Source organism: Momordica charantia (assembly GCF_013281855.1).
Source record: "Momordica charantia cultivar OHB3-1 chromosome 3 unlocalized genomic scaffold, Mcharantia_2.0 BLBB01000003.1, whole genome shotgun sequence".
NCBI lineage: Eukaryota > Viridiplantae > Streptophyta > Magnoliopsida > Cucurbitales > Cucurbitaceae > Momordica > Momordica charantia.
The window spans coordinates 18,079,338-18,091,832 of NW_028275161.1; the positions used below are offsets into that span (position 1 = coordinate 18,079,338).

Sequence of the window (12,495 nt, forward strand, 5' to 3'; positions counted from 1 at the left end):
ACATGAAGAATAATATAGTAAAATTTGCTTCCTTCTAATGGTGTTTATACATTTAATGTTATCTTACAACAACCAGAGTAGCCAAAAAAAGGAAGAAGTTATAGTTCCATGATGAATAGTCAAAAAATAAAGTTTAAATTTCCATGAAAAGGCACTACATAAGGTGTCTAGACAATCACCTTGAAGTTGAGATCTGCCTGGCTTCAATATCCTTCAGTCTAAGACTTACAGCTCTTTTATGGGCATCTAGCCCCTCAACTTCAGCCATTTTTTCGACATAGGGGCCAAGTTTTCTTAAACCTTCCTCCGTCAAAGACTGTATTGTCATGTATTTTAAAAATGAGTCGAGCGAAACTCCACCATACATCCGTGCATAACCATAGGTGGGAAGAACATGATTTGTGCCACTTGCATAATCTCCCACGCTTTCCGGGGTCCATGGCCCCAAGAAGACGGAGCCTACAGGATAAAAACAAAGTTCATTATGGAGGACATGTTATGGATGTTAAAAACTGCCTACGATAACAACAATTAACCAATGACAACGAGAAGGCAAGCTGGCTATGCCAACATCTGGTGACGTGCCACAAATAACTCAATGCCTTATACCAAGGCAACATTGGCTGGACAATTAATAATCGACTAAGGTTTTCAAACTCTGGACCTAATATGTATTTAGAAATTTCATGTCAAATTAGCAAGGGTTTAGCCTCCATGGTGAACAACTGAACTGAATGTGTGTTTGATAGAACATTACTACAATCTTTCACAGTCTAAGAAGCATGAGATAGATTATATTGCAGACAAAGTTTTAACTGGGTAAAATATGTAACAGTTACTCTAGTAACCTAAAATCTAGTGAACTGTTGAGTGAAGCTTGAACAAACTAAAAACAACTCTCAGCAGATACCTGCATTCTGAATGAAACTCTCCCACTTTTCTGCATCCTGGACATTAATTATCAAATGCTCGGGTGCATATAAGTTTGAAAAAGAGACTGCCTGAGAATCAAAATAACCATATTTAGTTCCAAACTAGGGATGTAGAGATTCTGAAATAATCAGTAATTGCATTTCGCAAAAATCCAACAACAGGCATAGTCAAGCACATGTTTTGTAACAGGTGGTATATGTACTTATCTTTATCTGGGAAACAAATTCAATTTGGAATAAAGAAAATTTCCAGGAATTCTCGGTTGTTTGCTAGAAACACATTATTAATAAACGTCTACAAATGACCTTGATATATTAATAATTTTTTTAGATAAGAAACATCTCTGTATTGATCAAAAAAGAAAGAAACAAACTAGAGGTTGGGGTAGAGGGAACCCCATCAAACAAACTAAACAATCGCTTCTCAATTGTTTCATTCAGAATAATAGTAGTATTCTTTTGCGGAAATCTCAATTGTTTCATTCAGAATAATAGTAGTATTCTTTTGCGGAAAAGAACTGGTGTCTCCTCTTAAACACCTTTGAAATTTCTATTTGCTTCCCAAAAATGATAGATGATTGGATGGTTGAAGTGCTTCACGGGTGGACTCTTCCTAATAACCTTGATATATTAATAATACTACTATTATTTTAATGCCTCTTACACTGATGTTGGCAGTTAAAAGTAATGCTAAATATCAACTTGATAGTTTATCAATCTAAACAACCTAATCTCTAATTGGAAGGCGTTCCTGTAACTTGCCCATGTGGCCTTCCGCCTTTTGTATATTTCATATCATCAATGAAATATTTGTTTCTTACGAGAAAAAATAATAAGAATAATAATAATAATAATAAACTTGATAACATTATGCTTCTGGCCACACCCTGTATCAATATTGATGTGACAAATTCAAACAATGCATGACTGATTTATTTTTACTAGCTGAAAATGAATTTGAATTTCCATATTTTAAGTTATTTAAGTTTCCATGTTTGATTTCTTACCCAAAAAAAAAAAAAAAGTTTCCATGATTGACCAAAACCTCCCATTTATATTAATGTTTCCTTCTGTGGATACAAGAGAGCATCAATCCAAGATAACAAACCTCAACCATATCACGAGCAAACACAGAAAAACTATGGCTCAGTGCTTTTGAAGCAAACTCTCCCCTTGGAAGACTTTTACATTGTTTGCTGAGTTCCTCTTCAATAGCGTTAAGATCCACACCATCACCGGCAATTACAAGAACTACCTGACTGTCAGGGCCATGCTCCGCCTGCACTTGTATATAATTAACTGAGATGTTAAGTGTAGATAATTATCAGCCAAATGCATAAAGAAATGAGTGTGATAACTGTAGTTCCTCTCTTCTGTGAAGAATCCAAGTTATTCAACCACAGCCAGAGATGAAATATAAGGGAACTAAATAACACATCAGTTGCATGCAACACCAGAGAAGAAGAAAAAGCTTCTTTCACATGAACCGTTGTCCAAATGTTAAGGATAATCTAGAGGAATTTTGTGCTCTTATCTTAAAAGTGAAAATTTAAGAACTAATAAGGTATGTCATCATTAAGGTAATCACCTGGGAAAGCAGATCTGCTGCTATATGAACTGGGCTGGCATATCTATCAGCAATAACCAGAACTTCTGAAGGACCCGCAGGCATATCAATTGAGATCATAGCTTCACTATTCTGTCCCAGAAAAAATGCCCACACGGTAATAATGTTTCTCAAACTTCTATCAAACGAGATTTTTTACCCTTTTCAAGAACTAGTCGAATCTAAAATAACAACTTCAGTGCTGACAGTCCTATGCTTTTAAATCCTTATTAATTTAAATATATTAGCCTTGAAATATCTGTCCTATACCTGGATCTGAGCACTTTCCACTTTTATCAAAGCTTCCCTTTAACCAACTGTTAAAATCAGTTTCTTTCATTGTATTCATGTACTTTCCTTTACTTATGCCACTTCACAATATTTTTCAAAAAATAAAATCAGTAACACCAACATGATAAGTCAATATGACAATAATTGCATAGAAAGGATCGAAATTAGGGCATGCTCCATTTTGAAAATTAATCCCCATAACTAAGAAACTACAATATTAATAGATATTCTTCAGGTTTCCCTTAAAAATAAATTTTAGAACAGGAAACTGAGAAAAACAATCATACTTGAAGAATCATTTTGGCAGCTGTTACATATTGATTGCCAGGGCCAAAAATTTTCTCAACCTGCAAACAATGAAGCAATTAATTCCAAAGGAAGCTCAACCAAAATATTTAACTCATAAAATATACATATACAAATCCCACGGCATCGTAATATAAAACCTTGAATGCATGTTGACAAAAATAGATCAATGTAAAATTGGTTGATTATTATCAAATATTGTAAATTTATATGCAATACCATGAGACTACTTCTACACAAGGCATTATTATCTCATGTTTCAGATATTTAGGACTGAAGACCCTATGACTTGCTTGAGATCGCTACAATCAATCCACTGAACTTCTCGCATTTTGATAAAAAAATCCAAGACAGTGAGAGTTTTTGAATCGTAGAAAACTTGTGAGGATGATAAATAAAAATTGACACGTTTTGTAGTGCAAACATATGGAAAGAGAGAACAACGAATCAAGTGCCTAGACACTACAACAGGTGTTTACAAGGATGTCACTTGAGCTGCTGCCTTCTATAACTGGAGAGACTACATGTTAATTGCTAGGTAAAGTGAATATGCAGAACCTAACAATTTAGCTTTAGCATATAGTGTCCACTGGGAAGGTCTGTCCTCCCCTGTTCCTTCTGGTAGAGCAGATACAGATCATTAAGTTTCTTCAAGTATTTTCTCATGTTCAGACTTATAGATTTTTGGATTAAATCCAAAATAAGTCGATCAGTTAGTAAGCTAGGTTGAATGCTCCTTTTACATGGAATCAGGAACAATAGTGTGTACAGTGTACACAACAAAATAAGATACAGGATCCCTAGATACGATCCCTCCACTTAATAATTAAAATAAAATAATGTGAACTATAATAGTGCAATTTAAATCAGGCTAGGCTGAAAGGCAGCAAAGTTGAATCAGGTTTAAACCAAAGTTTCATTCTCACCTAGGACTAATTTGGGACTGCCTCTAAAGTACAATTTTCTTTGGAAGAATTTAGAAGTTTTACCCTTCTTTTTATGCTCGATGTGAAGTATTCATATGCTTAAGAATTCTAATACGACATAAAATAAAGAGGTGGATACAGCCTAAGTATTACAGAAAATTGGTTCTTTTTTAACCAAATTACAGAGAATTGGTATTGATCATTAGAAAGCTGTGAGAAACCATTAACTTGGCTATAAAGAATCTAACTCTACACGGCAAACAAACATATAAGTGACACAAAATTTGAAGGAAAAAAAAAAAAGTATTACCTTAGGGCAAGATTCTGTCCCCCAGGCCATAGCAGAGATAGCCTACAAATCAAAAAGGCTCCAGTAATCATGGAAATATTTCTTTTTTGCAACTAATATCACAAAACCAAACTCAATGATCAGTGTACCCAATATATATCCAAAAGTAAAAAAAGTTGTTTACAGACCTGAGCTCCACCCGCCTTCAGAATGTGAGTCACACCAGCCTTCTTTGCACAATAGAGCACCTCCTAAAGAAAACGACATTATTTAGTCCCTTTACATGTGATAATTCAAAAGAAATGTGTCTCACTTATTGCTAGGATGTGTTTTTTATCAAAAGAAACTTGAAAAATGTCAGGCGAAAGCAAATACCTTGCATATGCTATCATCCTGACTTGGAGGTGTTGCAAGAACAACAGTTCCACAACCAGCAATCTGAGCAGGCTGATGACAGTAAAAAAAATTGTCAGATGAAACATCCGGTAACTCATACATTAAGGCCACTTCTACTAATAAAGAATGAGTTGAAGAAACATCAGAATGAAATTTGTGGAAATTAAAATAGAATTTTAATATTGTGTCTACTAAGATTACTTTGGCATAAAGATGGTTACCATTGCTATTGTTCATTGATACACAATTTAAATCAAGTTTAAGCTAGTGTGGGACCCAAAAGAAAAATAAAGGGAAAAAAAAGTAGTGAGATTCATGAATACGAGAGTGGCATTCCCTAATGATTTTCAATTTTTAAGCGAGGCATAAATTAGGAATGATTCCCTGTTTTATTAATAGTTCAGTACAGAATGAAAATATGAATAAGAGAAAATGACTCTCATTCCCTAGTTCTCATTTTTAACAGGTAAACATGGCTTAAGAGTTCATGTAAATTGTGTACGATCATCCTTAGCAAAGAATATCCCGTGTTTCTGGTAACTTACAATTGAGAGCATCAAAGCCGTTGAAGGTAAGACAGCAGTTCCCCCTGGAACGTAAAGACCTACAGAAGCAATGCTTCTTGCCACCCGTTTGCATTTTACCCCCTGAAATAGTTTTTGATAAGGCTTATAGATAGATTGTAAGCTCATATAGTTAATAACATTATAAATTATAGCATTACTTACAGGCATATTCTCAACATTTTTTTCAGCCGATATCTGAGCAGCATGAAATGCGTATATATTGTCATAAGCTATATCAAATGCTTCCTTGACAGCCGCATCAAGCTGTGTGAATGCAAAATTAGAAATGTCAATTATCTGATAGGGAAAAAAAAAAAACAACCCTAATGAAATTCATTTCCCAGATTAGTTAAAATATTCAGATGCTGGATTTATTTAATATTACCTCCGGCTCTGGCAGGTCAGAGACACTAACAACAATCTCATTGAGGTCAACTTTGTCAAACTTTGCTGTATAGCTACAAAATATGCAAATTTAGAGAGAGGTTGTATTCGTACATAAAACAAATGATTCAGTGTAAAATATAGTATAAATATGCTGATAAATAAAAGCAAAGAAACACCTACTCTCTAACTGCATCATCGCCTCTTTTTCGAACATCATCAACAATGGGCTGGACCTAAACATGGAATTTCAAATCCGATGTTTTAAACAAAAACCGAAATGTAAGATTATAGATAACTCCAGGGTATGACAAACTGTGCATAAAACTCACCACACCAAATATTGAAGTAAAATCAATACGAGGACGGGCCTTTAGGCTATTGACAGCATCGTGAGTAAGTTCGGATAACTTGTAAGACTTCATTGAACACTTTATGCCTTTACCCAAAATTCCTGATAGAAACAAAAGACTGTAGATGGTGCACAAGAAAAAGAAGCGAGCAGGAATATATGAAGAGGAACAAAAACTTCAACCAAGTCCAAATGACAAGTAACATTTGGAAGCTAAAAACTATGGAGTCTTCAATAATTTTTAAACCAGAAAGCTCTTGAAATCATTTCATTTACTTTGCATAGTTCTTCTTATGTGGCTAAAATCTAGAAAAGATTGACATGACGACAATGTTATCCTGAACCAACAGGTCCAAAATCTAGACAATTCTTGGAATTTGACTGACCAGCGTCCTCAAAAGCCATTATCAATTTCTTATTCAATCACATGCTATAAATATAATCTTTTAAAGCATTCGTTCTAAGCCTCGTGCAGTAAGAATTCGCCAAATCCATACGCGTGTCTGGAAACACAGACACAATACTGAACCATACCTCCGGAAAAGTAAGGAGTTAGATAAGAAGCAGACTTTGGAACACTCAAAGATTGAAATTTCCAACTCCTATTTTGTTGAACCAAGCTATTGCATCTCCAATTCAAGCTTATAATCTGGCTGTCCATAATCACCTTCAATCAGATTGATCAGAGTGTGGCTTCATAAATTAGTGAAATTTATTCAAAAAAATGTAAGGAATCCCATGGTCAACCTAATTTTCGGACACTATAACAGCACTAACAAGAATGAAAACAAAAATAACTCCGGAGAAAAATAAACGAAAGTAGAATTTGAAGGATTACCAGCAGAGATAGACTTCGTTGGCAGCTGCGGCGGCGGAGCACCGGCTTGGACGCGGCGGAGCCGGCGATAATCGAGTAAGATTCTGTATCCCAAAATGAGTGTGTAAGAGATTCAGAGCAGCGGACGGCGCCGGTGAGAGAAGAGAGAGACAAACTATTTCTGTCTTTAAAAAATTTAGTTTTTTTTTTTCAACTTTTTAAAAAAGGACTTAAAATCTTTAGTTATATATATATATATATATATATATATATTTTTTTTTTTTTTTTTAAGATGTGACCAATTAACAATCATACGACATAACATAAATATATATTTGTAAAAATATTATTACATTTTACTTTTTAAAAAAATGTCGCCAAAGCGGTTTTTAATTAGTCTAATTGCAATGCTATTTTTGTAATTCCTTCATATTTTAAACTTTTTTAAGAAAAATAAATAACAAAAAATTAATTCTTAGTAAACACAAACACTCACGTCCTCGTATAAAACTAAAAATAAACTCTTGATAATATAAAATTATCTTTTTTTTTTGTAGCCTTGATAATAAAATTATCAGTTCTTATTAAAAAAATTAAAACAATAATACAATTGTCAATTAATTCAATAAAAAAAAATGGCATCGACTTTAGATACAATATAAATTTATAGTTCCTTTTAACGATTTTAGATACAATACAAATTTAAGAACATATGATAAAAGTCTTTTTTTTTCGGAAAGCAGAAGGGTATGATAAAAGTCTTTGCTTTATAGTAATTATCGTATAAAAATCTTAAGGATAGTAAACGGTGATTTATTAGGTACCCTCTATTAATGTTTCTATTTTTTTAATTATTATTTATTGTTTTATCGCTTCTTATTATTCAATAAATAAAAATAGAATTGCTTTGGTAGTTGTTTTTATTTTTTGTTTTTGGTTTTCTTATATAAAAACAAACGAAAATATATTTAGTAATCATTTATTATTGAATGTTCTCTAAGTTTTAGATTAAAAAAATTAACTTTTTAAACTAAATATTAAAAAAAATTTACTGATACATTTGATATACTATGCATTTTTATAAGTCATAATAAAATTATATTTTGGAATGGACTAATAAGAAACTAGAAACTTGATATTTAATTTATCAAACGGGTGCTAAAATTTCCTTAATTTTTCCGAGGAGAGTTTTATTTGGGGTAATGAGAAATTAGGTGTAGATTTGAATTATTTCAGACTCCAAAAATAACTTCGGTAATTATCATCATTGGCAATTAATTATTCTTTTTCTAATAATTGCCAATTGGAGTAGCTTCTTGTGATTGGGTTTTAGACCTTTGTTTTTAGCAGGGCAGTTTTATTTAAATGAAAGTAATTCTTTAAATGGTAAAGCATAAGCAAGAATTGGGTATTCTATTAGTATAACAAAAGCATTCTTCCTTTACAAACTTTTCTACAATATAAGGATATATGATGTGGAAGAAGATACAAAAAGAGATTCTATTAATCAAAAGTAAAAACAAAACTAGTCATCAAAATGGGAGAGATTTCTTAAAGTTGGAGTTCTTGATGCACTGTCATCTCTTGAAATACCTGCAATCTGTTTCCTCTAGCCAAGCTCACATTCTCTCCACCCATGGTGGTCTCCCTTCTGCTGTTTCCCTGCTCAGAATTACAAGAGAGCTCAGTTGTCAATGGCAGCGGGGAGGAGCGGTGGTTATCGCCCGAGTCTAGCGTAGGCTGTTCATCGAAATACAAAGGGCGCCTTACTGCTCGATTTCTTGACGAAACAATGTCAGCAGAGTCTCTAGCTCCATCTTTTAAGTCAAGTGAGTCAAATTTGATTTCTTCAACCTGATAGATGGGACCAAGGTTTTGGAGGAGAATGTTGCAGTTTAGATTTTCATCATTGAACTCTTCATCGCTGCTGCTGCTGATGCTGATGCTCCAATCGCCCGTGCATCCTCCGCTTGACGATTCTTCTTCTTCTTCTGTATTGTCTTCCTTCTCGTCGTCTCCGTCCTCCTCCTCCTCTTCAACCATGTCTGCCCAACTCTTCTTTCCACCAACTGTTGATGAATTGTGTTTGAACTTTTGATCAACTGTAATGTGTTCCTCCTTTATCTTCATCGAGTTGTTTTCACAAGAAGTCTGTTTCCAGTCTGCATCAAGATCTTCAGGCTCATCACTTACTGCTCTGGAGAGTTTTGATCTTTCAAGGCTTCGATCTGCCAATTCTTGAATATTTTCAGTGCTTGTGGGAGGCTCAAATGAAAGTTTTCTGCTTGAACTAATGGGAAAACGATCGATGCATTCGGCCTTTCTCGCTCCATTAATACTCCCCCATGAACAGCTCCTTGGTTGTGTAAATGGAACTTCGAGTTCACCTGCATCAGGAGCTGCAGACCTATATTTTGTCTTGTAATTCGAATTCGTTTCGGTTCCTTCCGATTCAGAAGAAGCATCTGTAGAGAAGAAATTATCGTTACTTTGATCATTCATTGACGGATTCGGAAACAGAACTTTTCTCCTGTTAGAACGTCCAGTCGTTCCCTTTCGCTGCTTCCTTTCCTTCGCCCGGTGTCGATTATTGAATTCCCAAAAGCAGTTTTTCGGTTGAGTTAATGGAACTTCAACATTGCTTTTCGCTGGAGTCGGAGATGAATATAATGTGCTGCAGTTGAATCTCTCACCTACTAGTCTGAATAAACCATCCAGGTTTCGGTTTCCCTTCATCTCAATCGGAATGCAGGAGTTCATTTTCAGCGGATTTTCGATACAAGAACCTTCACTCCATTTATCACAATTCAGATAATTATGTGAAGAATACACAGCTCCCGATGACTTGTTCTGCAAATCTCTGTCACCAACCCCACAGATATCCTCCTTGTTCTCACAGCAGTTGTGGTCCCAGTGATGATCGTCTCGGCTATTTTCATTCATGTACATCTCTTCGTCATCATGAGTCCACTTTGTGGATGCAGTGAGCTGAGAAACACAGGGCTGAGCTTTATGAGTCGTGCTTCCACTGCTGTTATCTTCTTCCTGCCCTGTTGAATTGGACGACGACTTCGATTCTTTTTCAGCCAGCATGTGAGAAGCGCGTTCAAAGGACTTGGCATATGATTCTTCCATTTGCTTGCCTCCAGAAGAAGCTCTTACAGTTTGAAGCAGAGATTTTGCTTCTGTGAGCCGGTTCGTAAGGATCAAACAGATCGCCAAATTGCATTTCTTGTTGTTATCGGCCTCGAGAGACAATGCTTTCCTGTAAAGCAAGAAATATTCTCCTTGAGTGCAATGTCAAAAGCCCTATGAACTACTTATAATGCCTTGGATTACAGAAAACATGACAAAAGCTAGCTCTCACAAGAACCAATTTGGTGGCTCTTTCCCCAACCTTGGTCCAAAAGTAAAGCTAAACCACATCAGATCTAAGTATGCGACGATATCGACTAACCTGTAATAATCTTCTGCAACGCAGACGTTGTCCAGCTGCAAGAAAGCCCACGCCAAATTTCCGAGAACCCTGAGTCGAAAAGAATCGATGTCGGTCCCAATGCTGTATCAACTAAGAAAAGAAAGAAAACAAGTCCAATAGTTACCTTGATTTCTCTTGCTCAATAGTAATTTGGACCTTCTTCCCTTGAGATCTTGCAGCCTTCGTCCTCTTCCCTCCGAAAACCGTACCCTCTTCAATTTGTCTAAGTTTGCATTGAAGCATATTGATCTCTTCTTCAATCCTTCCAGATCTCTACAAAAACACACAACTTCAAATGAAACCAATGGAAAATTCCATTCATCCATGAAAAAACACAACAAATGAAGCTCTCACCTTGTATAATTCAATCAAGACATTGTCAATAGATTCCTGAGAATCATAGGGGCAGAGATGGCGGAACGATTTGATCGCCTCAATCGCCTCATCGGATCGGTCCAGCTGCTTCATCACAACAGCCATATCTTTCAGTGCACTGTCCACTCTATCTCCAGCATTTATAGCAGCCCAAAACAGAGAAACCGCCTTAGTCGGATCTTTATCTATCAACTGCAGAAGCAAAGGGCCCAAAATTTAAATTTCCATCACTTCAAAGCATTGGATATCTTATATTATATCACCAAAAACCAAACTTCAAATTACCCAAAACAGAGAGACAGCCCTTCTCTTCTCTTTATAAGGCCCAAAAATGACTGAAAACTCAGTACTCAAAATACATTTCAATCACTAATCTTTGAAAAACGATTGAAAGAAGATAACTTCAACACTTTCTTTTTGTTCTTAATCAGCGATTCAGCTCAATAAAACCCCACATGATTAAGTTTTTTAAACTAACGACTTATTTGGAAACTTTTTGTCTCTGTTTCTCATTAATTCCCTCGAAAAACCCCAAAATTGTTTGGATTAAATCACCACAGAGACGACGTACCAGAATTACTATCCAAGGCTAGAAATCAAAATAGAGTGGCGAAAAACATTATAAGAAAGAACGAAACTGACCCGAAAAGAGAATCAGTAATCTTCAATTCAAGAACCAGAAACTTCAAAACATCAAAATAAGAAAACAAAAAAACAGACCGACCCAGAACAGGATTTTGTATCAGAAAAGATAAAATTGAACCAGAAATTTAAAATCTTGACACGGACCTGAACTTGTTTAGCCTTAACATATGGAGAGTCCCCAGCGGGAACCTTATGAACGACATGAAAAAGATTAGATTTGTTCACAGAATTGGGGGCCGATCTTTTCCTCTCGGAGAACGGCGTCGTTTTTGATGGCCGGAATGGCCTCGATTTCCACGACGGAGGAGGGGTGGAGAACCCCCTGCCGGGGAAATTGTTCTTGCCGTTGTTTGTCCACATGGGTTCTTCACTTTCCCCGAGAAAATTTGTGCCACTTTCTCGCTCTGGAAAATCGCCAAGAAAACGAGGTTTTTTTGGGGGTTTTTTTTTAATTTTTGGGTTCTTGGGTTAGAGCTTCTTCTTCGGATCTTGCATGGATGTGTTCTTCTGGTTCGAACGAACACAGAGAGAAGTGAAGTGAAGGCGAGAAAGAAAACAGAAAGGTCCTGAGAGTGGAAAATAAAAAAAGTAGCCGTTTTATATTATTACTAGCCGTTGAGAATTTCGAGTACTTCACACGTGTGGGGATTCACGTGACGTATTACATCAAACGTTGCCTGCGGATGGGTCGGGTCACATCCCGGGTTCGGACTTTACATTCTTCTTAACAACAATTCTGTAATATAATAGTGTGTGAACTTGTAGAACTTTAATCATTTGAATAATAATAAAAAGATAACGGTAAGTTATTGCATCTATAGTTTATCCATTTTATAAATTAATATTATGGTTTAAGAAATTTATGTGGTGTGAATTTGCAATGGAAATTAATACTTCTAGTAAAATAAATCACTCGCATAAAATTGGTTAATTTGTATTATTCAATCGGACTTAGCTTCAAACTAATTTTAATCAAAACAATTTAGAAAGTTGACTCTCATCCCATAATTATGAAATTTTTAGAAAAAAAGATTCATCTTACATTTTTTTTCCTTCCCCTATTCACGTATGATATTGTTTCCTGATCCTATTTTCAACTTTTTCTAAAAATTATTTTATCAATTTTGACTTA

The 12,495-nt window shown here is 35.3% G+C and overlaps 2 protein-coding genes across 6 annotated transcripts; both read right to left on the minus strand.

Moving 5' to 3' along the window:
- Positions 1-3: 3 nt before the first annotated feature.
- HDH (histidinol dehydrogenase) lies at positions 4-7,079 on the minus strand. Of its 5 annotated transcripts, none has more exons than XM_022284318.2 (15): positions 6,887-7,079; positions 6,583-6,701; positions 6,029-6,150; positions 5,880-5,932; positions 5,698-5,770; positions 5,475-5,576; positions 5,292-5,393; positions 4,726-4,797; positions 4,539-4,601; positions 4,372-4,413; positions 3,117-3,176; positions 2,521-2,631; positions 2,041-2,211; positions 911-1,001; positions 4-459 (listed from the first exon to the last, which is right to left on the minus strand). In XM_022284318.2, exons 3-15 carry the CDS (start codon positions 6,119-6,121, stop codon positions 176-178), a joined length of 1,317 nt encoding a protein of 438 aa, XP_022140010.1. In that variant the 5' UTR covers positions 6,122-6,150; positions 6,583-6,701; positions 6,887-7,079; the 3' UTR covers positions 4-175. The 5 variants fall into 5 exon arrangements, with proteins under 5 accessions (XP_022140010.1, XP_022140008.1, XP_022140012.1 ...); XM_022284316.2 differs by having other exon boundaries at positions 6,583-6,741; positions 6,887-7,070; XM_022284320.2 differs by having other exon boundaries at positions 6,583-6,697; positions 6,887-7,067.
- Positions 7,080-8,261: 1,182 nt separating this feature from the next.
- MS5 (Tetratricopeptide repeat (TPR)-like superfamily protein) lies at positions 8,262-11,923 on the minus strand. The gene is made up of 5 exons (XM_022284165.2): positions 11,508-11,923; positions 10,698-10,910; positions 10,468-10,616; positions 10,323-10,391; positions 8,262-10,130 (listed from the first exon to the last, which is right to left on the minus strand). The coding sequence occupies exons 1-5, from the start codon at positions 11,721-11,723 to the stop codon at positions 8,417-8,419; spliced, it is 2,361 nt and encodes a 786-aa protein (XP_022139857.1). The 5' UTR covers positions 11,724-11,923; the 3' UTR covers positions 8,262-8,416.
- Between the last annotated feature and the right edge of the window lie 572 nt (positions 11,924-12,495).

Bases quoted from the DNA above. Each gene is read 5' to 3' on its own strand.
- MS5 (XM_022284165.2), bottom strand. From the start codon at position 11,723: ATGTGGACAAACAACGGCAAGAACAATTTCCCCGGCAGGGGGTTCTCC. The intron at 10,911-11,507 runs GTCCGTGTCAAG...TTGCTTCTGCAG, and splicing joins TTAAGGCTAAACAAGTTCAG to TTGATAGATAAAGATCCGAC. The intron at 10,392-10,467 runs GTAACTATTGGA...TTTTCGACTCAG, and splicing joins ATTGAGCAAGAGAAATCAAG to GGTTCTCGGAAATTTGGCGT.
- HDH (XM_022284316.2), bottom strand. From the start codon at position 6,709: ATGGACAGCCAGATTATAAGCTTGAATTGGAGATGCAATAGCTTGGTT. The intron at 5,771-5,879 runs GTAGGTGTTTCT...CATATTTTGTAG, and splicing joins GGCGATGATGCAGTTAGAGA to CTATACAGCAAAGTTTGACA. The intron at 4,414-4,538 runs GTCTGTAAACAA...TTTGATTTGTAG, and splicing joins TGAAGGCGGGTGGAGCTCAG to GCTATCTCTGCTATGGCCTG.